The sequence below is a fragment of the Acomys minous genome (genome assembly GCF_964271855.1).
Source record: "Acomys minous genome assembly, chromosome: 4".
Lineage (NCBI taxonomy): Eukaryota > Metazoa > Chordata > Mammalia > Rodentia > Muridae > Acomys > Acomys minous.
The window spans coordinates 88,119,807-88,146,472 of NC_140486.1; the positions used below are offsets into that span (position 1 = coordinate 88,119,807).

General features: G+C 40.9%; 1 protein-coding gene across 1 annotated transcript; it reads left to right on the forward strand.

Annotated features, from left to right (window-relative positions):
* The first annotated feature begins 525 nt into the window (after positions 1 to 525).
* Positions 526 to 26,189, forward strand: ICOS (inducible T cell costimulator). The gene is made up of 5 exons (XM_084779639.1): positions 526 to 619; positions 18,681 to 19,019; positions 19,818 to 19,924; positions 20,890 to 20,974; positions 22,972 to 26,189. Exons 1-5 carry the CDS (start codon positions 562 to 564, stop codon positions 22,983 to 22,985), a joined length of 603 nt encoding a protein of 200 aa, XP_084635765.1. The 5' UTR covers positions 526 to 561; the 3' UTR covers positions 22,986 to 26,189.
* Positions 26,190 to 26,666: the final 477 nt, after the last annotated feature.

The following is a 26,666-nucleotide window of genomic DNA, read 5'->3' on the forward strand; positions in this document are numbered from 1 at the left end:
TTTCTGTCCTATTTCAAAGGACTTTTCATCTCTGGAGCAAATAGCCCAGACAGAAATGTGTCAAAAACGTGTCTTATTCGTCATGTGGGTTGGAGCCTGTGCTCCCCGGTAGCTATTGATCTAGAGACAGTTCTGAATGATGGCTTTGTCTGTCTACCAGAATGAGGGCAGCGTTTTCCTCCTGGCTTCTTGATCTACAAAAATCTGTAAATTAAACACCCACTTTATAAAAACAATAATGCTTTCCATATAGCAGTGATATGAGTGGCTCATGAAGTCTTTAGCTGCACAAATGTCACATAGATCACTTTGAAAATTCATTCATTCATTCATTCATTCATTCACTCATTCATTCATTCCTCATTGCAGCCCTGGGCACTTGTCGCGCAGGAGGCGCTGTGGTAGTTCTCCGTGTAGACCTTGAAGAGGATGGTAAATGTGACACCGCACCAACCTCCACAAACCCACTTCCTCTCCAGAAAACAGAAAACAACCGAGAACACGAGTTCACTGCCACTTTGAAACACTGGAGGGTAGGACTGCAGGTGGCTCCTGGCAGACATGAAGTCGTATTTCTGGTGTGTCTTTGTCTTCTGCTTCCAAATGAGAGTCTTAACGGGTGAGTGGCCTATCCATATTTCTTATTAAGTTATAACTTAAGAGAACATTAAGAAGAAAATCTGAAGTAGGAAAATAAGGTACAAATGAAAATTTTCTTTTGAAAGCACAGACGATTCCAGAAGCTCTCCAGCTCATGGCTCAGGGCATCACGTCGCCCCTGTCAGAATGGGTGGCATTGGGTTTGCATTGCTTTTTTTTGATACCATGTTTTTACATGAAATAGTATGTTTCAAGAGATCGTTAAAATTTTAAATTACTTGCTGGCAGTTACCTGTCAGTGCATAAAGTAGAGGACCAGCTCACTGTTTTCAGAGTAGGATGAAAGGCAAGATGACTGTGTCATCAGAATGAAAATGAAGTGGCCTCAGCATCTGGGCTGGAAATCCTTCCACAGTAGAGAATAAAGTAGACGGACTCCCAAAGGAAGAATTTTGACTTTAATCATAGATGATCCTATGTCTTAAATGCATAGGGCTTTTTTGTTCCTCTTTGACTGTTTTGTTTTTCATGACAGAGCTAGACCAACCCTGGCTGCTCTTAGGGGATTTTTAGATACTAAATAAGGAAGTGGATGGCTAGAGGCATTTACCAGCCCCTCTAGACCTTAAACATTCTGGGGTCTTTATCCTTTTCCATGCATGCCATTTATCAGACCCTACATGATCAGCATAACTAGGGCCATGTGCAGTGTAAGTTATTAACATGTGGTTTTTTCCTCTCCTTATTGCATACACTTATAAATTGTTTTCAGCTATGAGTCCTGTTCTTGAAAATGGGATAAGTGAAGTGAAACATTAAATGTGTGTTTGTGTGTGTGTGTTATGTATGAGTGTGTGTAAATGTGTGTATGAATGTGTGTGAGTGTGAGAAATTGTGTGTATCAGTATGTATGTATGATTGTGTGAGAATGTGTGTATGAATGTATGTATGTGTGTGAGTATGAGTGTGTGTGTGAGTGGTATGTACAAATGTGTGTGTGAGTGTGTGAATGTATGTATTTGTGTATGAGTGTGTGAGTGTGTGTGTGTGTATGTGTGTATGTGTGTGTGAGTATGTGAATGTATGTATTTGTGTATGAGTGTGTGAGTGTGTGTGTATGTGTGTGTGTGTGTGTGTGTGTGTGTGAGTGAGAGAGAGAGAGAGAGAGAGAGAGAGAGAGAGACCTGTAATAGAAGTGAAAGCAGAATATTCAGGATTATAAGCCCATCTGGAAATGTATTTTTCAGTGGTACAAAGAAGTAGATATTACTCTTTTCTCAAAAAAAATATGTCAAAACTAAAATTAGGCTTATTCAACATTTGATCTTGTGCTGTCTCAAAGTTGCTCAAATGTTCTTAAGAAGAAAGAAGAGGGCAAAGAGGGTCATCCCTCATTGGGTTTACCTGGGATAAGTACCAAGAACAGCTCTGAGCCTCTTGCTTTTTCAGCTATGCCCTGACCCCTAAAAACAAACCTCCTGAAATGCTTAGCAGCACATCTGACAAGAGAATAGCCATTGCGGGGAAATCCACTCATTTACTCATCCACTTACCCGGTCATTCATGCAGCACTGGACACTAGGCACGCAGTGAGTAAAACAAGCCCACTCTGCTGAGGCTAGCTGAGACATCAGTCAAATAGCCCTACACTGATGTCAAGTGTAGACAAAGCTCATTTCCATGAGGAAGTGTACCAAGGACCCAGGTCAGACAGGGAGGGTATGCATGTAGCTGGAGCCACACAGATTGTTCTGTGGAAATGGCACTTGAGTAGAATTAGAAGGACAAATAGGAACCAGTGTCAAGATAGGACAGAAGATTCTATGGAGAGTTAGCACAGATATCTGTAGTTGTCAAAGGAAGGCCAGAGGGCTGGACCAGGGCAGATGTGGCTGAGTGCAGGGAAGGAAGAAGTTGGGGATGATGTAAGATGAGGTTGAGAAGGAAGTCAGGGGTCAGACACTCGGACCACAAGGGCCATGCCAAAGACTTCGGGTTTTCTTCCAAGAATATTTGTACAAGTTATGCATGGTTTGTTTGGACTGCCTCAAAAGTTTTCTGTACACCAAACCCATGTGGGTAGTTATGGTGATTGGGTACTTTTATAAGCAGCATATCCACCTGTAGGATTGTCACAAGTTGCCAAACTAAGCTGACCACTAAAACCCGGAACAGTCACCTGAGATCTCAGATGACTGAAACCCATGTTAGTTATCTCAACACACAGACAACTGTATTGTGTAGAATGCTATTTTCCAATGACAGGCATCAAAATGGAGGCAGGGACAGCTAATTGATGATAATAAACACACTGACAATCATTGTAGTCAAAGTGCCCCTAAGGGTGAATATACTCAGGATCTCCTATGTTTGGCTATAAACACAGAGCCAAAGTCAAGGAAACTAAGCACCCGTGGGTGTCTGTAATACTTTGATGCTTCCAATTCTTACCTTTCTCATGCCACAGCGATATAGGGATTCTCTCCCTCAGGCAGTGCTGAGAAAGACCCACAAACCAGGAAAGGCTAAGTGAATTGCCACACAACAATTAGTGGCAGAACCATCATTAGAACCCCAGTGTGCCCAGATCCATTGAGACAGCGGAGATGTCTCAAGGGGATGAGATTCTGACCAACTTTGTTACTTATTTGGTGTTAAGAAGGTAAAGTCAGGGCTGGAGAGATGGCTTGGAGGTTAAGGGCACTGGCTGCTCTTCCAAAGGGCCTGAGTTCAATTTCCAGCAACTACGTGGTAGCTCACAAACATCTACAATGAGATCTGGTGTCCTCTTCTGGTGTGCAAGCATACATGCATGAAGAGCACTGTATAAATAAATAATAAACAAACAAACAAACAAATAAGGTAGAGTCTTGGATGTTTCCAGACTTCAGTGGATCTCAACATAAAATTTAGCGAAATCTTGTTGCTTTAATGATCCTAGGATGGCAGAAGGCTCTTCCTTACAGAAGAATCTGCAGAAAGAAACTATTAAGAGCTTCTTCCTGGGCAGTGGGGATGGTGTGGGTGGCCTGCTGAATTCTGGCTTTAGAAAGACAACTTTGAAAGCAGTGTTGCGAGTGCGACAGTGGAAATGATTGATAGCGGGTGATGTCTAACAAATGCGAGTCTCATGAGGTAGTTTTTTAGGGAGCCGGGAGGGTAAACCTCAGGCCCACTTTATCTCTGACAGTGACTGAAGAGTCTTTCTAGAATCCCACCATCTAGGGAGAAACAGCCCTTTGGTGGTTTAAGCCCCAGATCCTCCCCACAGAGCTCAGAGAGATCTCCGGAGATGAACTGATTTCTGGGTCCCTCCCTTTGAGCAGCTGTTTCTAGAATTCATACCGCATTGAAAAACTCTGCATTGCCAGCCTTTTGTCTGCATAGATGGATTCAAGTCTTTATTTAGCATGATAAGCCTTGATTCTATTCCTCCAAGAGTGTATGTATTTACCTTGTATTTCCTGTGTTACTGAATCTCCTCATTTTTCTTTATGTTTTGTTAAAATAGTGCATTTAAAAAATATTCTAAAAAAAAAAAAGAAAAAAGGAAAAAAGAAAAACAAAACTATATATATATATATATATATATATATATATATATATATATATATATATTCTTTGTTGCCTCTGGTGAATTTGGAAGGTTGATGATACTTAAAAATATTTATGTGTTTTTATTTTTATGTGACTGAATGCTTTGTCTGTACTTGTGTCTGTGTACCACATTCATGCTTGGTGCCCACGGAGGCCAGAAGAGCCTGTCAGATGCCTGGTGCTGGAGTTAGAGATTTCTATGAGCCACCATGAGGGTGCTGAGAATTGAACTCAGACCCTCTGGAAGAGCAAGAAGTGCTTTTAGTCACTGAGTCATCTGTCCAGTCCCTAACGATACTTCTTAATCTATCAAGTTGTTACATTGGGAAGATAATTATGTACTTAGCTAAATTTATACATTGCTGGGAGTTGAACCCAGGACCTTATGTGTGCTAAGCAAGTGCTCTACAATTGCATCTCCAGTCCTATTTACTCATTGTTGTATAGAAACAAGCATGGTTATGCCCTCACTGTAACGCCTAATCCCTGCTTGCCACACTGGCTTGAGAACCTTGAAGTGCCCTTTATTCCCAACTCCCCCGTTGGCCCCATCACTGGTCCATGCATGGGTTTAGTTGAAATAGGGTCAAGTAAGATCACTACTGTGTTCCCTCCTGAGAGTATTCCTTTCCTGTCCCTCTAATCCTTTCTTGAGCCTTCTGTCACCAAGCTGGTGTCCAGTGACAGCATCAGAGTGGACTCTGTTACTGTCTGGTGACTTCTGTTCTGGCCAGTGCTTGAAGGCCTTCCCTTAGTCCCAGCACAGGGGACAATGTCTCTCCCCTGCACCCATTGACTTCGGGGAAGAAAATCTTTAGGGTTTAGAGAGTGACTGATAGCTCTCCCGTGACTGGGCGTTCTGGTCTGCAGTCTGTTCTCCCTGGAGACTTTGTCTCCATGTTCTTTGGCCTTCTGGATTGCAGAGAAAACACCTTATGTTAGTCTGGGTCTTGTTATTTTTTTAACCTTAAAAAAAAAAGTCCTTCTAGTATTTAGTGCAAAACAACTTTGAGACAAGGTCTCCTGTAGCCTAGACTGGCTCTGCCCTCCTGACTGTCCTTCTACAGTTCCCAAGCCAAGGGGTCATAGGTGTGTGCCACCACTGGCCTATGTGCCCGGAGACTGACCCTTCATCTTCCCACATGCCAGACAAGCACTCCACCAACTGACAAACTGCCCTACTTGTAGAACTTTGTGATCTTGAAAGCTGTTCCTCTTCATATTGGAATTCAAGAGTTTCATGCCCAAGTGGCTCTCTTTCTAGTGCCTTTTCATGAATTTTGTCTCAGACAGACACTCCTTTTCAATTTGTGACCTCAAGAGTTATTCTTTATTTCAGGTATATTTTTTTTTCTCCTTTTAGTCCTTGATTACATTTTTCTCTCTGTCTCCCCTGCCCCGCCCCTCTTTAGAAATGTATTTTACTCTCATGTAAAACTTTTCTCATCAAAGTGAACCAATTTTGTTTTTATGCTTCTTAACTGCAGCTTCTTGAGGTCTAACAGATCACCGGACTTTCTAAGTTACTAGCCCCGGAGTAGTAAGCTGTAGGCACACAGAGACAAAAACCCAACTTTAATCTTAGCTTGGTTAATAATGCCATCTATAGCATTGATTACTTCAGTAAAATGTTCACACCAGCATATGTAATAAATTGAGCAAATACTGAAGCTTATGCTACCTTTCTCTTCTAAAGTCATTCAGTTTGAGATGTAAAGTGGATGACTCAGTTTTCCAATTAAAAAAAATATTTAAAATAATTGTGGTGACATAGTGTTGTCATTCTTCTAATAAACCGTGCCAGTCAAGTGGTAGTGTTCAGCCATTCTAAGAAAAAGGAAAAATTTGAAATTTTATAAAAATTCAAAACTATGATTTGAAAAGTAGAACATAAGATTATGAAGCTGTTAGTCACTGGAGCTGCCAGTCAAATCATGGTTTCTTTTCACTGGTTTGGTCTCTGAAGTTGTGTGAGACAGAAGTGGAGTGTGAATTTAAAGGCAGAATCAGAAGTTGGGGCTGTGACCCTCTGAGGGCCACACACACATGGTACAACGATGCTCATGGCAGCTTTGCTCAGGGAAAAGTGGAGGAGAGGCAAGGGCTGTGACTAAGCAAAGTCATAGACTCCTGTGCGTGCGTGCGCTCAACCACTGGTGCTGATGAATCCACTCTCTCTGAGTCATGTTGCCACAGGTAAGGTACTTTCCACAAGTGACTACAAGGTCTTTACAGGTAACCATTTTTTGCGTTTGAGAAATCGAGCTTCAACAGCTGGTGTTTATGTTCTCCTTGGAGAATCCCATTTATTGCAACGGTAGCAACACAATCGCCCCACGACACTCAAAATCATTTCGTACCTTTTAAGACTAAAGCAAAACCCCCATAGAAATGTCTGTTAGCACTTGTTTAATTACATGGAGGTTTCTTATATGTATGGATCTGTTTCTACAGGAAGGTAAATTACTAGGTAATCATGAGAGATTTAGAGCCTGATATCAAGAAACCAGATTTTTTTTTAAAGGTTCAAATACACGGGGCAGCTTAATCCCCAAAGCTTGATCACTAAATACCTAGATAACTAAGAGTGTGAAACACATGTAATTGTACATTTGAGAAACAATCTGACTTTTTTTTGGAGGTGTGTAATAGCTCTTCAGTCATGGAACACATAAATGGCACCAATGTGAGTATTAAGTATTTATAAGACTAATATATAGGTCTGAAAGGAAAGGGATTTCTCCCGGTGACTTGATGTTTCTTTTTCTATAGGAATCTTCTTCAGATCATGTACTTTAGTTTCTGTAAAGTGAGGGAGTTGGATTAGGATGTCAGACTGGAATACCCATTCAGTAAGTGGACTCTGGAGTCACACCGTCTGATCCACTTTATGACTCTAGACTTACTGCTGACTTTATTACCTTGGATAAAGGCTATTAAATATAGCTATTCAAGCCTTGGAAAACAGAGATTAAGAAATGGCAATCTGACTTTGAGAACCAAATGATATATTTTATATAATGCATTTAACAATGTGTGTTCTGTACACAGTCAATACAATAGGAGCTCCTGAAAACTATTGGGGTTCAACATTTTGCATGGACATCAATCATTTTGAGTCTTAGCATTCGCACTGTGATGTAAATCTTCTCAATTTCCAGTGGATATGACCTCCTTCTACACTTGTCTTATTCTTCCTGGCCTATGCTAAGGGCACCTGCCAATGTCATGTTGAATCTTCATGGCCTTATCTTCATTTATTTTAAAAGTGCCATTGAGTTTTTGCTCTGTTCCAGGTCCCCCAAACAACTCAATTTCTATCCTTGTCGACTTCATGATTAAACGAGTAAGCAAGACAAGAATAATTTGCATCTAGTAATATAGATGTTAGAGATATTTTGACTAAGTAAAGTGTTGTTGAGAACACAGAGTTAGGAGCCCCTGGGCAGCTCAGCAACACCTAAAGAGAGGACTTGCCACCCAAACAGTGGTGGCGCACGCCTTTAATCCCAGCACTCAGGAGGCAGAGGCAGGCGGATCACTATGAGTTCAAATCCAGCCTGGTCTACAAAGCAAGTCCAGGACAGCCAACACTAAACAGGGAAACCCTGTCTCAAAATACCAAAACAGCAACAAAACAAACAAACAGACAGTCAAAAACAATGGGGATGTAATGTGAATAAATTATAACAATTAAAAAAAATTTTAAAAATAGTGAAAGAGTATTTCTGGGTGAATAAAGGCTAATTAAATATTCCAGCTTGTGGAAATGGAAGAAGCAGTGCAGAAGAAATGGCCCAGAACTTCAGAGTGGCTGGAACAGATGGTCTATGGGATCGTGGAGGCTTTTTGTGTCATCACAAGGAGATGGGGTTTTTACCTTATAAGCAACAGGGGAACTAATGAAGAATTTTAAGCAGGGGAATAAAATGTTCTTTAGAAGCACAATTTTAGAGACAGATGGAGGAAAGATAGGAGGACAGACGTGTGTGTGTGTGTGTGTGTGTGTGTGTGTGTGTGTGTGTGTGTGTGTGTATGTGTGTGTGTGTATGTTTTGGGTGGGGCAGCCAAGAAGAAGATGCTTCCACAGATGGAAGAAGACATGAATAAGGTCTGGGTTGGCAATGGCAATAGTAAAGAAAGACTAACTTCAAGAGGCATCTGTGAGCTGGAGTCAACTGATTGGATTGGGCGGGGGTGATCAGAGATGATCAGTGAGTCTCTAAAGATACAGTATGGGGCTTAGTGTGTGAACAGGCTCAGCTTGGACATTCTACACTTGATGTGTTAACTGTATCCAGAGATAGATGCTGAAAGGGATGAGAAACTGGCCTGAGGGCTGAGCTGGAGGTAAACATCAATTTAAATGTGTTCACACACAATGTCCTGTGTGTGAGCCTAAAGCACTGTACATAGCAACCAAGAAGTAGGAAGCAATATAGTGCATTCATGAATCTCAACAGCACTCTCCCTCCTCTCTGTGGAATGGAGCTGCTTTCATTTAATCTCATGTGATTTCCCTCCTATGGTAATTTCAAACCAGTGGCAGTGAAATCACTAATAGAGTAGTTTATTTGCAAATTAATTATGTTGTGAATATTGATTCAAAGTTTTATGGCACCTTTGGGGTTTTTGCATTTTCACAAAGAAAATAACTTTTAACTAGGAGAAAATAGATCTTTCATTTTTTTCTTATTATGCATACTCAGAAAACCAAGGGTTGGTTTTCTTCTTTGTGTGTGTGTGTGTGTGTGTGTGTGTGTGTGTGTGTGTGTGTGTGTGTGTGTGTGTGTGTGTGTGTGTGTGTGTCTTTTTCCCCTTTCAGAGTTCCTTGGAAAGTAAAATCAGCTGGCATATTGTGTGTGAAGGTGTGTGTGTGTGTGAGTGTGTGTGTGTGTGTGTGTGTGTGTGTGTGTGTGTGTGTGTGTGTGAGTGAGAGGGGGGAGGGGGGAAGGGAGAGAGAGAGAGATACCACACCCTTGTTGCTGGTGTTGTTTTGGGTGTGTTTTGAGACAATTTAAAGCTATGGAGAGAAAAGGGGAGGAGACTGTTTTGGTTTGGGGGGTTTGTCTTTGCATTTTTGACTTGATTTTCTATAACTAGGATGACGGGATTTATTTTGTCCACCCAACCTACTGTGGAACCCACTCACTTAGGTTTAGGGGTGCTTTTGAATTATGATGTGGGCATAGGAATAATGCATAGATAGGAGGCTAATAGCCAAGGTTCTAAAAATTTTAGCTAGTGGACTCATAAGAAATGACTCTATTTTTCTGAAAGATGAAAGAGTGGTAGAAAGCACAGTTTTAAAACAATGCTAAAAGTTATTAGCAAAAGATCAAATGTAACAAGACTCCAATACAGACATCTTAACTTTGATAACAGCCTCTCGTGTTAACACTCCTGTGCTATGTTGAGCCAACTAAACCTTATCATTGACTGCAGAAAATATCTTTAATAAGCACTATCAATAATTGCAAACTCAGGAGATCTTATCTCTCACTCTGAGGCCTTTGTAGAGGTTTGTGGTTAGAAGTCTGAGCTAAAGAGAATAAAATCAGATTGCTAGTCTGTTTTACATCCTCTGCACTGTGTGGGGTCTCTACAAGTTTCTTTAAAGCTTTTTTTCAGCCACAGCTAATACATCTGTTTACAGAGTCCTAGCTGGATAGGCTCTGATACTTAGAAATAAAATACTTTACAGAGTAATCGATTTGCAAGTAGAGTCTTCTGAACTGCCATGGATTGTTTGGGGGAGGGACCTGTCTCTAGATATTTTCTTCTTTTTCCTCCTGTCTTCCTTTCCTCTTCTTCCTCCTCCTCTGCTCAGCTCTTTCTTTTTATGTTCCTTGAGAAAGCATATCACTCTGTAGCCAAGGCTGGGCTGGACCTCACTGTGTAGCCCCAGGATGGCCTTGATCTTATGTGGCAATCCTTCTGCTATGGCCACCTAAGTGTTGGGATTATAGATATGTGCCATCATATTGGCTCCAGAAATTTTTAACAGCCCCTAAAATTGAGACACAAATGCTCTTATCCTTGAAAAAAACTGGAAATCTAAAAACTCACATAGTACAAAAATGCTGATTTTACGTTTGAAAACAGTCTATTGGCAGTGTTGTATTATAAAATTTATTATATTGCATTATAAAAACCATGATAGCAATCACAACAGCAGGTGACATGTTTGAGCCTGGTGAGAATATACCCCATAAGGCATAGTGTTCTGTGTGACTCAGAAAATATACCTACCACCTGTTTTCTAGAATGAATATCACCTAGACATGTCAATAGAAGACAAATAGATGTGAGTATCAAAGCAAGTGTTATACTTAACACTACATTCTAAGATGTAACCAGGATATAAATAAGTATATTCCCACTGGTGTTTTTAGCTCATGTTGAAATATGTATTGTTGGTGCTTGTATTAAAAATTACCACACTTGAGTAAATTAGCACAAAGCTTGCTCTGGGGGTCCCATGGCCTGTTCGTACACTGTACAAGTTAAACTATTGCATACTTTAAGGGACTTAAAGAGTCAGAATTAAATCTGTCCCTTCGTAATAATGAAAGGGCCAAGAAAACTATTGATTAGCTAAGCAAACCTTTTAAACCTGGTAGGTATCTTCAAGCAAAGAGTTTTTCTTTTTGAACATTTCCCAGCTCTGTGATATGTAATCTTGGGAAAAATACTCATATTTGTTTCCAGTTTAATTTGATGTAAGGAAAGGTAAGAAATAAATATTAATGCACCTATGCATCAATGTGGATATATTTTAATCATAACTTGCTATTTACCAGGTGCTATTCTAGATACTTTGGATGGAATTTTAAATTACCAATGAGGGTCTCTATTTCAAGCTTATATCATGGTGGGGGTGGCCAGACAATAAAGAAGTAAATAAACAATCATATCTGATGATTTTATGCAATGGTAACTATTTTTTTCCTCAGGGAATATGTTAAAAATGGCATATGTATACACTTTGGTTGAATTGACCAGTAGTCTCTGAAGAAAAATTATTTTGAATAGTGAAGACAAAACAGTCATTTGTAGATGAAAGGCTGGAAATAAGTGGGCCAGAGTGAAAGCCAAAAGTTAGGTGGCTTTGGAGAGAGAGAGAGAGAGAGAGAGAGAGAGAGAGAGAGAGAGAGAGAGAGAGAGAGAGAGAGAGAGAGAGATTTGGTTGACCACAGGAACAACAATAACAACCAAAAACCAAATCTTTCTTCTTGTTGACATATTTTTTTTTTAATAGTGGTAAAGACTTGGCTGTCAGCAACCACTTTCCTGCTTTATATGCCTTATTCCATTGAGTGTTGCTAGTATCATTTTGACTGTGGATGACTAACACTATTTCATGAACCCAGGATGTTGTGTTACATAAGAAAGAAAATTTAATCTGCATGGGCCTTTGTCTATGTATAGTATATAAGTCTACCATGTCTCTCTCTCTCTCTCTCTCTCTCTCTCTCTCTCTCTCTCTCTCTGCGCTAAAAAGTGGATCAAATTATAGGATCCCACAGACCAGCTCTGGGAACCAGTGAAGAGGAGAGAAGAGAAAGTCTTGGCGGATTTGCACTAGAGAGAATTGAGCAGGTGGTGAACAGCTGGTTAAGGGAAACCAACCGTTTGTGAACAATTAGCCATAGGAGCTAGCTGTTAAGGAGAGGTTGAGGAATGGAGGAAAAAATATTAGACCCAGTATATGTGGTACAAACTGAACGGTTTTATAGCCCAGGAGAACTTTACTTTTCCATCTCTCTTGCTTGCTGTTACTTGCTGTCTGTTATTCCTTGGGCTAACTCCAGTACTTTATTTAAAGTGAAGTTCAGTCTTTTTCATTATGGATTACATCATGATTTTTCTCATCTTTTCAATCAATAGGGCATTTAAAAATCAACAAAGCAAGAGAACAGTCTAACAAAAAAAAATACAAACAGTTCTGTATAACCTACAATAAAGCATACTGCAAAAATCAATCAATTCTCAAGCAATGGTCAGCATGACCCGATTATTATTTCTTAAACAAAAATGGGAAAGTTTACTCATGAATGCTTACCCATGCTCTACACCATTGTATTTATATGATTATCATAGCAACATAGCTTGAACTAAATGTTTTAACACAGAAATTTGACTTACTCCCAGTCCCAAACCAACAGGTGTGCTATCTAAGTCTAGGCTAACTGTCCAGTGGCCCTCTATCTATAAAGCATGCCATTCCAAGCCCACCTTTTATTTCTCTCAAGGCAGATTCTAAAGAAACTTTTCTACAGTTAACAATATCCAGCCAGGTGCTGTTATGTCAAGGTCCCAACTTTCTTTCAAGCAGTTTCTGCCTGACTGCACATAGTCAGAGTCAAGAACTCTATCACTGTCTCAAGCCTTTGGGCAGAGGCTTTTTTCAATATTCTCTGTTGGAAAAAGTGTTCCCAGTGTAACTTTCATTAGGGTTCATAGTCAAAGTGAGAAATAGAGGGAAAGATGGTTTTAGGAGAAAAGGCAGACTTCAAAGTAGTTTAAGACAAATTTACACCTGCACTATACATTATATTTAAGGGCAGTGGAGATCACCTGGAGATCGTTGGAACTTTGTCAAGCAAAGCCCCAGCAGCTGTTCTGGATGTCTAGAGATCATGCTGGACAGTCGGAGGTCTCTGGAACTTTGTCAAGCAAAGCCCCTATGGCTTGTCCTTATGTATGTGGCGATAGGAAGCCAGCAGTGTGAGGTGAGGATATTTGTAGGGCACTCAGGACATGGACGGTGGATATAAGAATGTGTTGGGCATGGAGATGCTGTGGGAAGAATGTGAGGAACACAGCAAAGACAGTAAGGGAGGTTGTATTTTGGAGGAAGCTTTTTGTGTTAGTTGGTATGTGAGGAAAATATAAACGTGGGAGAAGTTAGTAAAGAGACGAGTGAGAGGAAAACTGAAAATTTTAAGTGCTTCTGCTGCAAAAGAGTTAACCAAACAGATTTGATAATGCACCAAACAAAACAGACATTGGATGTATACATTGCTGCTATCATGTCAGTATCAAGGCTGAATATTAGACATCGATATAAGTATATCCAAAGAGAGTAGAGGGAGGGTTCTCACTTCTGCAATTATAAGATTAACAGCATGTTCACATTTTCCTTAAATTCTCCATTAGTCTGTTAAATATTTTTTATGTTATAAGGATTCTTTTTCCTCCTTCTTCTGTCTCTCTCCCCTATGGTGTGTGTGTGTGTGTGTGTGTGTGTGTGTGTGTGTGTGTGTGTGTGTGTGTGTGTTAGAGCCAGTGCATATGTGCATGCACCATGTTGAGACTGGAGATTAATGACAGATGCCTTTCTCTAGTGTTCTTCACTGCAATCTTTGAGACAGAATCTCTCACTGACCCTGGAGCTCACTGACTGGCTAGATTAGCGGTATTTGGTTATATTGGTTGATCAATGAATTCAAAAAAATTTCTACCTGCTCATTTTCAGTGCTGGGGTTATACATGCAGTATGGCAAATTCACTTTTGCCTGTGGGTGCTGGGAATCTGAACTCATGTTCGCACACATCACGACATCTCCCCAGACTGTACTGCTCTGCTCGGCTCTCTCTTTCTGTGTTATTGTACCAAATTCAGCTAAAGGCCAAGAAGAATTTGTGATTTGGTATTTAGCACATCTGTTCTATGGGTGCAAGGTAATTCTGAGGTAAATGTTTAACTACCATGGTTGCAAACATTCAAATTGCAGGTTTACAGTTGCCAAATATCTCTTTTTCAGGCTGAAAGCTTAAAACTTAAACATAGAAAATGTGGAAACATGAGTAAGCCTTCTTATGAGCACACTCAGTAATGAAAATGTGATCGAGGACATGTTCAGGCTAAGAATAATCACTGAAATGAATATTTGCTTGTGCCTGATAGATGCCGCTCAGGGCCCCAACTGGTTTTAACCACACATACCTTGGTTCTGCATGAGAGAAAAATGGAACCCTCCCTAGCCATCCCACATATATCTGTAGGCAAGAAAGATAGTTTCACTCACTCCAATTATTTTTTTAAACCTTTTGGAACCTTTTAAACCTTTAAAACCTTCTTTTTTTTTTTTTTTTTTTTTAAAAGAGAAGATCATGGGAAACATGGCTACTTTGATGGGAAATCAGCTGACAGCAAAGCTGTGTTTCTCTTGGTTGTCTGTTGTCTCTTCCAGATGTGTTCTGATACTTAACCCACAGAAAGCAAGTGTTAGAAAGAACGTGTGTGTGTGTGTGTGTGTTTGTTGTTGTTGTTGTTGCATGTATGCACACTAGTGCATGAATACACATCTATGTATGCATATGTGGCCGTCAGAAGTCAATATCAGGCAACTTCCTTAATCGTTTTTTTCCTTGGTTTTGAGCCAGGGTGTCTCCCTGAATCCAAGCTCAATTTTTTTGGCTAGTTTTTGCCAGCAAGCCCCTGGGCTCTGCATATTTCCATCCTGCAGCGCTGGTGTTGCTAATGCACACTGCTGCCGCAGGCTTTTGATGTTAATTTGGGGGTGTGGTCCAAACTCAAGTCTTTATGCTTATTAATAAACACTTCACCCACTGAGAGCCATGTCCTTAGAGAGAATCCTTTAAGGCATTGTTTTCACTTCTTATTTTACTTATGAAAAAAAGAGAAGTCCACAGGGGTACTCTAGGTACATACCCATAATGCAATCATGGGACAGAAGCACAACTTCCTCTTCAATTCCTTGAGCAGCGCTGCCCAGCACATCCCCAGCTACTTTTCACCTTGTGCTGGCTTGTGGGTCACGGAATGGGCAAAAAAGGGGAAACTGCTGACATACAACACTTTCTATGTTATGTGTGCACACAGCAGCTGTAGACAGTTCTGCCCCAGCATCTCTTTGTGGTTTGCTCGCTGCCATTCTGAAGTCTCTGGGAAATTTTCTCTGAACAATGCTAAAGGAACTGAGAAGCAGTCCACTGATCTTATCTTCTGCAGCAGATAGATAGTAGAGACCAAAGCATCAACAGAGCAGGAGTTTAGCATGCCCTCACGGACAAAAGTCCTCAAGCAGAGCGCCCTTCGCTGGAAGCCAAAAGAGCCACACCTGTTTCCATGTGGCCTGTTCTCACCCCTTTGCTTATAACTTACACTTTTTCCTCTATTAAGAAGTGAAAACAGGGGGGAGAGATGGCTCAGTGGTTAAGAGCACAGTCTGCTCACCCAGAGGTTCTCGAGTTCAATTCCCAGCAACCACATGGTGGCTCAGAACTGTCTATATTGGAATCTGATGCCCTCTTCTGGAATGCAGGCATACATGCAGATAGAGCATTCATACATAAAATAAATAAATACATAGATAAAATATTTTTTAAAGTGAAAGCAGCATTATTTTCCCTCTGCATTCTTTTAGACTTTTACATTGTAAGATCAAACACCCACAAACAATAAATACTTTGAATGAATAACAGCCACGTAGGCTCTCTCCCCCCACAATTATCACCAGCCAAGGATAAACCATTGTTAGTACACAGACACCTATCTGATTTCTGTGTTCTGATTCAAGCTTTCTTCTCCCCTTCAGGCAAAAGTACTAGGGGTGGATTTTGTGGCATTCATTCCAGTTCTTTGTCACACCTCTACTCTCTTAGTGATTATGTAAAAAGTCACAGTGCGTGGACAGTCAACTTATCAAAAGTTGCACGTGGCTTCACTATTTTCCTAAGGTGTGCTGAGTGGACAGGTGCCTTCTTTTGGCATGCCGAAGATGTGATTTCTAATTCTGTTGCCTCTGTATAGCCTGTATAGTCGATGCTGAGACATCACTGCTCACTCTTACACTTACATTGTTTTGAAGGTAGTTAGTGCCCCTGTTTTAGATACTCTTTTTAGATGCCTGTATGTCCAGTGGTGTATATTTTAAAGATATTTGTGTATGACTGATTGGTTGAGATTCTTGAATCTTTGCACTGTGCCTGAACTCTGGAGAATTTATTTTACCTGTCTTTATGGTGTTGTCTAAAATACTTTTTAGACCCACTCACTGGGTTTTTAATCTGTTAGTGTATCTCTGGGCCAGTTTTAGTGATTCTTTTTTCGAATGAACTGACTTAAGTTTTTCCTTTACCATGAAGGTGCTATTGCAAGTTTGTCTTTCATTTTTCTAAGCACAACAGACACATCTGTTTCATTTTGGGGCATCTGAAAATTCAAAGTCACGTGATGCTCCTGCTTGCTTGTGTAATCTGACATTTCTGTTGTGGCCTTTCGTCTTGTGTTTCATTTTTTTTTCTTTTTACTGCTCTTGTTATTATATTTTAAGGCAGTATTTGTAACATTGGTTCCACATCTAGGATATGAGTCTTTTCTACCTGGCTTGCATTTTTACTTTTAAAAGTCTAGGGTAATGGCAGTCTTAGATTACTTGAACTAAAAATCCCAGGATTGAGACTTTTTCTGGACTACACTCAAGATGAGGGACAGTTTACTCAGGTTTCTCCTCACTCCAGGGATCTCTCCAGATTCTTTGGAAAGCAGCCTGCTGAAGAAAACATCTCCTAGCTTCCTCCTTTTGCTGACTCTGGGGAGATAAAGCATGAAGACAGAAGTTTGAACCTGGGAGAAACATTAGTGTCCTCTGAGCAAAACCCCCTCTGAAGTGCCCTGTGGCCTTGGCTCCGGCACTGTGTTTAACTTTAACCTGCATTTTCTCCTCTTCAGGCCAATTGCTTAACCCCTGAAATCCTACTCTCAGGGATTTTGCTTACTATTTACTGTTGTTTTGTTGTTGCATAAGGTGTGTTGGCATAGTTGTTTATTTTTTATAGACAAACCTCTAATTTGACAATGTTTCCTAGAAATTTGAGAGGAATACACTAAGGATTAGAGATACTAAAGTAAGTAGTTAGTAAGTAAATAAATAAACAACTAAATAAGTGATGGTGATGGAGCTTAAAAGAAGGCAAGACATCAACTGTAAAACAAATGGATTATCTTGTATGATGCCAATCTTAATATAAGTTGGAGCCCTTCTTTAAGGAAGTGATATGGCAAAATGTATTTGGGCAAATACCATAGTGTTTACATAAAAGCAAAGGTGCTGAAAATAGTCCTGATATCACTTTAGTGCTTAAATTTTAAAAATCATGGAAAAGGGACACAAATGGCTCATTATATAGTCATGAAAAATGTGCATGATATAGCAGAGCACAAAATAATGTTTGCTGTATAAAATAATACCACCAAAAGTCAAAATAAAAAATACAGAAAAAATTTTTAGTTTTACTGGGGATGGCTTTTTTTCTTTAAATTATTTTATATTTTTTACTATTCTTAAGAAAAAAGATTTCTCAACTTAAGAAAAAATTTCATCCTAATAATTTTTTCCAAACAATTTTAGCATAAGAATTTTCATTAAAAATGGTATGTCATTTTTAAAAAATGAAGTAAACAGAGCAATTTGAACCTGTAATCCGGTAGTTCACAATTGGCAGCCAGGCTAAAATCATTTCTGTGTCTTTTTCATGTGGTCTCCATGTAGCTCACAAAAACAGCCCTGGTTACGGTGACCTCAAAAAGTTAAAAAGTGAGCAAAAACCTGGGGCTTCACCTTGGTCATTGGGCCAGTTTGGTTCTTGGTGAATGAGGTTCATAGGAGACACATAACTATTCGAACAGAATTGATCTGTTCTTTACTTTTCGGTTGGAGGGCGTAATGCTACCTATAAGCATTTAATTTTTGTGCCTGTAAATACTTTTTTAAAAAGGTTCCCTGCTGTAACATCTTTCTGCAAGCCTTTCTTTATTCAGCTATAGGAAAAATCATGTTTTAATTTCAGTCTTAAAACTCACTTCTTTGTAAGGTGTGGTAGTGCAGACTTTAATCCCAGCACTTGGGAGACAAAGGCAGGCAGATCTCTATGAGTTAGAGGCTAGCCTGGTCTACAAAGTGAGTCTAGGACAGCTAAGGATACACAGAGAAACCCTATCTCTAAAAACAAAACAAACAGAAACCAAAACAAAACAACAACAAAAAACAAAACCCACTTCTTCAAGGGGACATTATCTGTCCCTCCAGTGAATGTTATAATACACCACCCAACCCTAGCACATTTTCTCTGATAGCACGTTGTTCCTAGCAAATTATGGCACACCACCATTCATTAATCTACTTACCATCTGGACCCCAGTGTGAAACCTACAAAAGTATGGAGACTCTATCTGTTTAAAAGTCATTCTACCTAAACAAACATGTTACTCAATACACATAGCCTTTGATGCTCTATCTATCACAAGAAAAGCCCATTTTGGGTTATGTGTTTTCTAGTGCACAGTTTTGTCTTGTCGCAGGCTGGTTTTGTTTGCTTGGCTATGCAGCCCTTCATTTTGGTATAAATAGGGATGGCTTTATGAAAATAAGTCACTTTCCCACTTAAGTATAATTATTAGGGCAACATATTCACAAAACGCCACTATTGCTTTGCTCTCTCTTTTGATCCAGGAGGAATCAATGACTCGGCCAATCACAGGATGTTTTCATTTCACAATGGAGGAGTACAGATTTCTTGCAAATATCCAGAGACTGTCCAGCATCTGAAAATGCAGTTGTTGAAAGAGAGAGAAGTCCTCTGTGATCTCACTAAGACAAAGGGAAATGGAGATGTGGTGTCCATCAAAAATCTGAAGTCCTGCCAATATCGACTGTCCAACAACAGTGTCTCTTTTTTCCTAAACAACCTGGACAGTTCTCAGGGCAGCTATTACTTATGCAACCTGTCGATTTTTTACCCACCTCCCTTTCAAAACAAGATCCTGAGTAGAGAATATTTGCATATTTATGGTAAGACATTGGTTACTTTTATCATGGGGTGGGGTTAAGACTATATGCTCATTTCCAAGAGTTTTCTCACCAATGAAAACAATTAAATAAGTGTTTTTTGTGCTAATTCCTTTAGGTATAGTTGACAACAAATCACCTTGGGTGAAATATGCAAGAAATGATGTGTCATTAATATTGGTTGAGGTTTATAGGGAATGCGTGATTTAGTTGTATACCATTGAGTTAGAATTAGGGAATAATCTTTCAAACACACACTCTTTCAAAAAATTTCATGGTTCACTGTCTATTACCTTTACTCACCTAAGGTAGAAATTAGTTTGGAGAATGAGATGATTAAAATCAGTTTTGTAGCCGGTCGTGGTGGCGCACGCCTTTAATCCCAGCACTCGGGAGGCAGAGGCAGGTGGATCACTGTGAGTTCGAGGCCAGCCTAGACTACAAAGTGAGTCCAGGACAGTCAAGGCTACACCGAGAAGCCCTGTCTCGAAAAACCAAAAAAAAAAAAAAATCAGTTTTGTACCACGTATTTTCTTCTTACTCTTGTGAAAGCTGCAGATAGGAAGGCATCATTTGTAAATCCAATTTGTAAACACACTAGCGTAGTCTTTCCAGCCCTCGCTGTAATGTGGAGGTGGTGTTGGTTGCCATCTACTGGATTTCATCACTGTAAAGAAGAAAAGCCTTCCTTGATTAAAAAGCTTTTTACACTTTATGAAGCATTCTCTATTCAGCATTGAATGAGGACATGTGTTTCCGGGTCTTTCATCAACAAATCACCCCCCTCCTGTTCCAACCTAGAATCACAGCTTTGCTGCCAGCTGAAGCTCTGGTTGCCCATAGGATGCGCAGCTTTTGTTGTGGTGTACATTTTTGGATGCATATTTATCTTCTGGTTTGCAAAGAAGGTAAGTGATTTCTATCGACTTTTCCTTATATGCTCTTTCCTGGGTGGTTATTTAATTATCAAAAGATGCCTGCTGCTCTTCTCAGAGTAACCTGGGCAAAGGTAGACAATTACTTTTCTTAATATATACACACTAATTAAACCAATAACTTGGAACACAGGCTATCTAGTTTTTTTTTTTTTAATAGCTCGCTCCATTCCCCCAAAGTATGCAGAGGCTTACCGAGATACATTATTATTACTTTTTTTTCTTAAAAAAAAAATAAAAAATAGGGGCCTGTCCAAGATAAAGGAAGGAGGATAAAATATAAGAATACAGGCCTTCGATTTTTAAAAAATTGTTAAATGTTGGATGAAGATTTGAATCTAAACTTCATAAGAGCCAGGACAAAGCTGAAACAATTAGTTGTAAAGTTCTCTTAATTGGCAAGTTGAAACAGTGAGATTATCTCACAAGGTACCAATAGTAGCTAAGAAGGAAATTGCCTCTTTATATGTCACATCAGTAAATTCTTTATTTTAAGAAAAATATCTGAAAAGATATTCAGGACAGTATAATAGGAACAACAAAATATCACCTTTTGTGATGGAACAGGCTTTTTAGCTGTTCACACAGCAGATTCTCAGTCAAAGAACTTGCTCCATTTATGACAGTATATACGTTGGCCAGACTCTGTGTGTGTGTGTGTGGGTGTGCGTGCGTGCATGCATGCACACCTGTAGGCACATGAGCCTATTCTCTCCTACCATTTTAGGTACCTGGGATTGAACTCAGGTTGTCAGACTTGGCTGCAAGTGCTTTTGTCCACTGAGCCATCTCCTCAGTTCAGAAAGCACTTTTTATTGGACTGCATCTACTGAGCCTAAGCTCATACTTACACTTTTGTCACATACTACTGCTACAAAATAAGCATGAAGGGCAGGAAAGTGCAGATAACACATCACGTTTCTAACTATCTCTTTCAGAAGTATGGATCCAGTGTGCACGACCCTAATAGTGAATACATGTTCATGGCGGCAGTCAATACAACCAAAAAGTCTAGACTTGCAGGTACCGCTCACCTTAGGGGTTTGGGAGGGGAGGAGCTCTCATGTTAAGACTGGAATTAATTTATTTATTTTTAATTAAAAGAAAGAAAAAAATTACTGAAGGATAATTTTACTATGTGAAAATCTGGATTTTATGCACTGTGTAGTATGTTTAAAAATGCTTATAAATTACTACTGAAAATATGTTTTTGGGGCACAAGGATAATTGGTAGAGTGCTTGCCTAACATATATGAGGCCCTGGATTCAACCTCAAAACTCAGTGGGCATGGTGTCACACACCTGTAATCCTGGTACTCAGGAGTTGGAGGAAAGAGGGTCAGAAGGGCAAAGGCATTTTCAGCTACATAGTGAGTTAGAGGCCCCAGTTTGTGATATATGAGATCCTGTCTCAAATTTAGCAGGGTGGAGGCAGGTGATAGAAAAAGGAAGAGAAAAACAAAACAAAACAAAAAACAGGATGTAGTAAGAGGTTAGCAACTCAAGCCTCGCCTGGCCACAGAATGAGTTGCCCCAGGCCAGCCTATGTCACTCATCACTTGATGAGCCTTCATCTCCAAATAAAGAGTTAAAAAAAAAAAAGGCCCAGCTTTGTGTGAAGCTCACTGGTAGAGCACTTGCCTACCGTGCATGAAGTCTAGGGTTTAAATGCTACTACAAAAGATGAAGATCTACCGGTCACAGTTGCTCCTAGGCAATTTTCAACTGATATTCGGAAAAAAAAAACTGAGATGTGCCCAGATCTTCCATGTTGTAAAGTTCATGAAATCAGATGGTGGTCATTTACTGAACATCCATCCTTTAAATGCAAGCTCTGAGTACAGTGTGGGTGGTGAGAATTTAGACTGGCCTGAGAAGAGAGATTCAGATTGATGGTGTGTGTGTGTGTGTGTGTGTGTGTGTGTGTGTGTGTGTGTGTGTGTGTGTGTTCATGAAGACACTCAGTTGTTTGGAAGAATCTGCAAGTGTGGAACACCTGGGTGGCTTTGGGAATCTGGGTGGAGCTTTTGTCTAGTCCACTGAGAGTTAGAGGGCAGTGCTGTCAAATCTGTGCTCTCTCCAGAGAGCCTGAAAGATCCACTGAAGAAATCTTACACATCTTGTGCCCGTGGGTGGAATGATGTGGGGTAGGAAAAGACACAGAAGCCACCACATTTCTGCTACCACTCCGGTGGCTTAGGGTCACACATGTGTCCTGGAATCACTGCATGAAAGAGAGGGTAGGCCTGGTCTGCACTGTTAGTCTTTATTCTTTACTTACATAACTCGAAGTGAGGTCCAGACAGTTAACACCACAGCCTTGGCACATGCCAAACCTTTGTTTGATAACTTTGTTCCTGCAACAAACAACAACAACAACAACAGCAGCAGGATACTTCATAGCAGTCACTGTGTTCTACTTAGTTTGGATCCCCTCAGAGTTTGAGATAAGGACTTGGGTGGAAAGAGTTTACTGGAGTGATGATCCCAGGGAAAAGTGGCAAAGAGGTAGGGAAGAGACAGACAGGCAAGGAGAAAAGGTGATTGTAAGGTTGAGGCTATGTTACCAGGGCACTAGGTTCTGGGGTCTGTATAGCGTTTAGAGATCTCCCACAATGTCTATGGAGAATGGGAAATGGGACACTTAAGCACTGGTTTCGTTTCAACCAGTTGGAGTTGCCTTAGGGGGTATTACCTCTCCCTCATCCCTGAACTGGGCTCAGAATAAAGCTGTTCTCAAGTCTTCAGAGAGAGCTGGAGGGAGGCAGGAAGGCAGACTGAGACAGCATGGGACTATGGAGTGGTCAGCACATGGCGCATGAGTCTTACAGGCTACAGGTGGAACCGGTGAGGGATGGTTCAAAGTTCAGATAGTGCCCCGTCTCCACACGTGTGTGTGTATGCGTATGTGCATGCGTGCATGTGTGTATGTGTGTGTGTGTGGGGGGGTGTATACACCACAGGGAAAAGCAGAAATCTTGCTGTAGGGAATTCAACTCACGTTGAATGTTTTATTGCAGGTGTGACCCCATAATCTGGAACACTGGCACCCATGGAGGAACCGCACTGACCAGTTCCCCCTGAAACTTGAACTGAGAAAGTTTATTTTCTAGACCACAGGGCATCTGACTTGATTTGACTACAGGCTTCTCCTGCTGGTGTTCTGTTGGTCTGGATCAGCGACTACCAGTGACTCAGAATTTTAGCAGACTGCCGGGGGGATTGTTGAGTTCTCTTAAGGCAAACCTCTTCTTATAGAAGGTCCAGCTCATGTGTACTTAACAAACAGACCTCACTGGGATAGAATCCCCCTGTCTCTGCACGTGCTCCTAGCTCTGCGCTGGCCAGGAAAATAAACACATCTACAGTATTTTTTTTAACAAAAAAATGCCATTTACATTTATCTGTAGAGCACACAGACCAATGGCTACCATCTGTCCTCATCTTTCAGATTCCCTTTTCTTTCTGTAAGGATGAGCACTCCCTCTAGTATCAAACCGTGGAGGGAGATGCTTCACAGAGAAGCCCTTGTGGCTGAGATTTTGATGTATATACTCACTGAACTCACACGTTAGTACCAATGCAGTGTTCTTGTCCACCTTCTAGACTCTAGTTGATCTCTGCTTGAGATTTTAGATGCCTCCTCTTGCCTTCTAATGTCCCTTTAGAGATACTTCCACATGACTACTTGAAGGGCTGCAGCCACTCCAAATAGAAACTTGCCTGCATTTCTCTCCTCTGCTGCTAAAAAAAAAAAAAAAAAAATAGTGGACATGATTTTCCTGTGTTCTCCCTGCCAAGGTAAAAAAAATTTTTTTTTGCCTCCAAGAACTTCTTATTTTCTAAATTCAGTTAATATGGTTTACTGCATTGATATTAGTGGTAGCAAACACTGCTCAGAATTGAAAGCAAATTAATTTTGCTACTGTGTTTTCTACCATTATCTATGTTTCCATGGTGCTATTAATCACAGGCTTAGCTAGTTTTGTAGATCATATTAAAGTTGCAAGCAGCCAGGTATGGTGGTGCATACCTGTAATCCCAGGACTCTGGGAGACAGAGGCAGGTGGACCAGGCCAGCTTGGTCTGCAGAGTGAGTCTAGGACAGCCAAGGCTACACAGAGAAATCCTGTTTAAAAAAAAAAAGATGCAAGCAAGCAGGTAAGCAAGGTAACCCTTGGTTAGTGGGCAAACATTTGCCCTGGGTAGAGTGAATTATCCATTTAGCTTGAAAGCTGCTGTTCCTGGAGGTGGTTGTCAGGGTGCAGCCATGCTTCTTCTGGGTTTGGCAGGTTGAAATGGTCCCTAAGAGCCTGGAACAGCACTCCAGGCTATGCTGGAATTCCAAGACTGGGGGATACCATTGAGCCTGGGACATGCAACTTGGTCTCTAGGGTCTAGGAAGAAGTACAGAGGGGCCAAGCCAGAGAGTCCCCTCTCCTCGAACCTGTGCAGCCTGGAAGTCATCCCTGGCACTTGAGATAGTCGTCTTTGGAATCTGAGTTAGCTGGAAGGATTCTGAAGTGCAAAACAGCATCTGATCTCTCTGAGCTGGACCATTTCCTCCATCTTCCTGTCTGCATGCCTAAGGCTTCTGTAGCAGCCAATGTGTATGCAACATTAAAAAAAAAAGGCTGTTTGATAGTTTTAAGTTGTAGCTGCCTACTTACAGTTTACTTTAAACGTGAGATGTGGTGTGTCATTGTATACTTATTACATTAAGCATGTGTAATGCTGGCTAGGTACAGTACAGTACTGAACTTGTAATTTGAACCAAGTGTGGTGTTCTCTCTTTTAAGGTGACTCAGACAGCCTGGCTGGCTTTGTGAGGGCACTCCCCAAGTTGGATGTATCTTCCTGTGTGGGGGTGAGGGTACTTCACTCTGTTCCTTGAAGGACCCCCCCATCCCAACACTGCACACTTAATGAGTTCTTGAAGAACAAAATTTCTGTGAAATAGAAACTGGCTTTACGAGGAGCCACTTGCTAAACAAATGTTAGCAATAATACGGGGTAAAAGATAAACATTTGTGTTCAGCAATGGACTATAGCCTTGCTGTGTTTTCTGGGGGCAGAGGGGTGATGACCTTGGCTACCGCATGCAAATTAGCCCTTGCTCTCCAGTGACCCTGTGTGCTGTGTAAGGCAGCGTCTCCCTTCATCTTGCTCCTTCCCTTTAAAATGTTGATATATCCACAAACTTATAAAAGAGTCAGAAGCACAGGAAAAAGAGTGTTCTGCTCCTGAGTTAGTTTCTGCGTTGACCTCCTTGGCCCACAGGACGGTGCCTATTTCCTATGGAAAAGAAGGCTGGACTCTCTGACGACTTGACAGTCACCAGTATCAGGAAATTAACACTGATATGCCACTCCCGGCTAATCTTTGGCCTGTGTTCGCCATCCGCCCCTTGCGTCTGGTATATCTGTCGGAGCTGAAGGTACTGCTGGGCACTTGCCTTTGTGTTTAGTTGCCCTGCCTCTGGAGCGTTCTTCCATTCTGGACAGTTCTTCAGTCTGTGGCCTTTTGTAGATTACAGGCTGTTATTTTGTGGGATGTTCCTTGTTGGGGGTCACTCTGATGTTTCTTCATGAATAAAATGAGGCCATTCGTCTTCAGCAGAAATAACACGGAAGTGGTGCTGTGCTCTGCCGGTTGCGCCCCGTGGGGCAGCTCACATTCGGGTTTGCTATGCCACTGCTAATGTTCATTTTTATCACTTGACTAAGGTCATGTCTGTCAAGCTTCTGCACTGGAAAGTAACTCCACCCCCTCCCCACAGTTAATAAATGGGCTTTGTGAGAAAGTATTTTGAAATCTTCTGTTCCTCATTACAACCTCAATTTATTCATGTGTTCATTTGTAGCTTCATGGTGCCATGGTTTTTTATTTTATTAAATGGGTGAAAAAATATTATGATTATATTTTTCTTTTTGTTGTTTAGAAATAGTCTCATGTGGCTCTGGCTGGCCCTCAAATTTGTTAAGGATGACCTTAAGTTTCTGATCCTCTGGCCTCTACCTCTTGAGTGTTGGTATTGCACATGTGAGCCACCACACCTAGTGTTCATGATAATAGGATTGATGCCAAAACTTCAAGTATGCTAGTCAACTGAGCAGCATCTAAAATGGCCCCATCCTTAGCAGTCAGTGCAAATACACCTGAAAAACAAAGTCTGGGCACCAGTGTGCTCACTGCTGCTGGGATTTCCATACTCCCAAGACCAGGCAGTGGACAGTGCAGGAGATACACATCTATCCAGATAGATAGATACGTGTATAAGTATGGGGACAGCCACGACACACAGTACATGTCTGTGTGTCTACAGAACTCTACAGACACATACACACACCTGTGCTTGCATCTGCTCAGAAATCTCTAAGTTCACATCCGGGCCGTGAATCCCACAGAACACTTCGTGGGTCATTCTGATTTGGTATCCCTCTTTTATTTATCTGACAGCAGGAAACCCGGATTTTCCATTGTTGATACACCAATTGCACAATCAAATCCTGGCATTAAATCTGCCTGGCCTCACCTTCCTTCCTTCTCTTGCTCTACTCCAAACGGTACCTACTTGGACACTGCCTTCCATGCCCAGCTACCTAACCTTCTTACTCTCTTGGCCCAGGCTGAGCCCCGTGCATGAATGGAATCCTTCCCCTCGCCCCTCCCCCACCACCATGAGGACCCCTTCCTTGCCTCACTCAGAGCCACA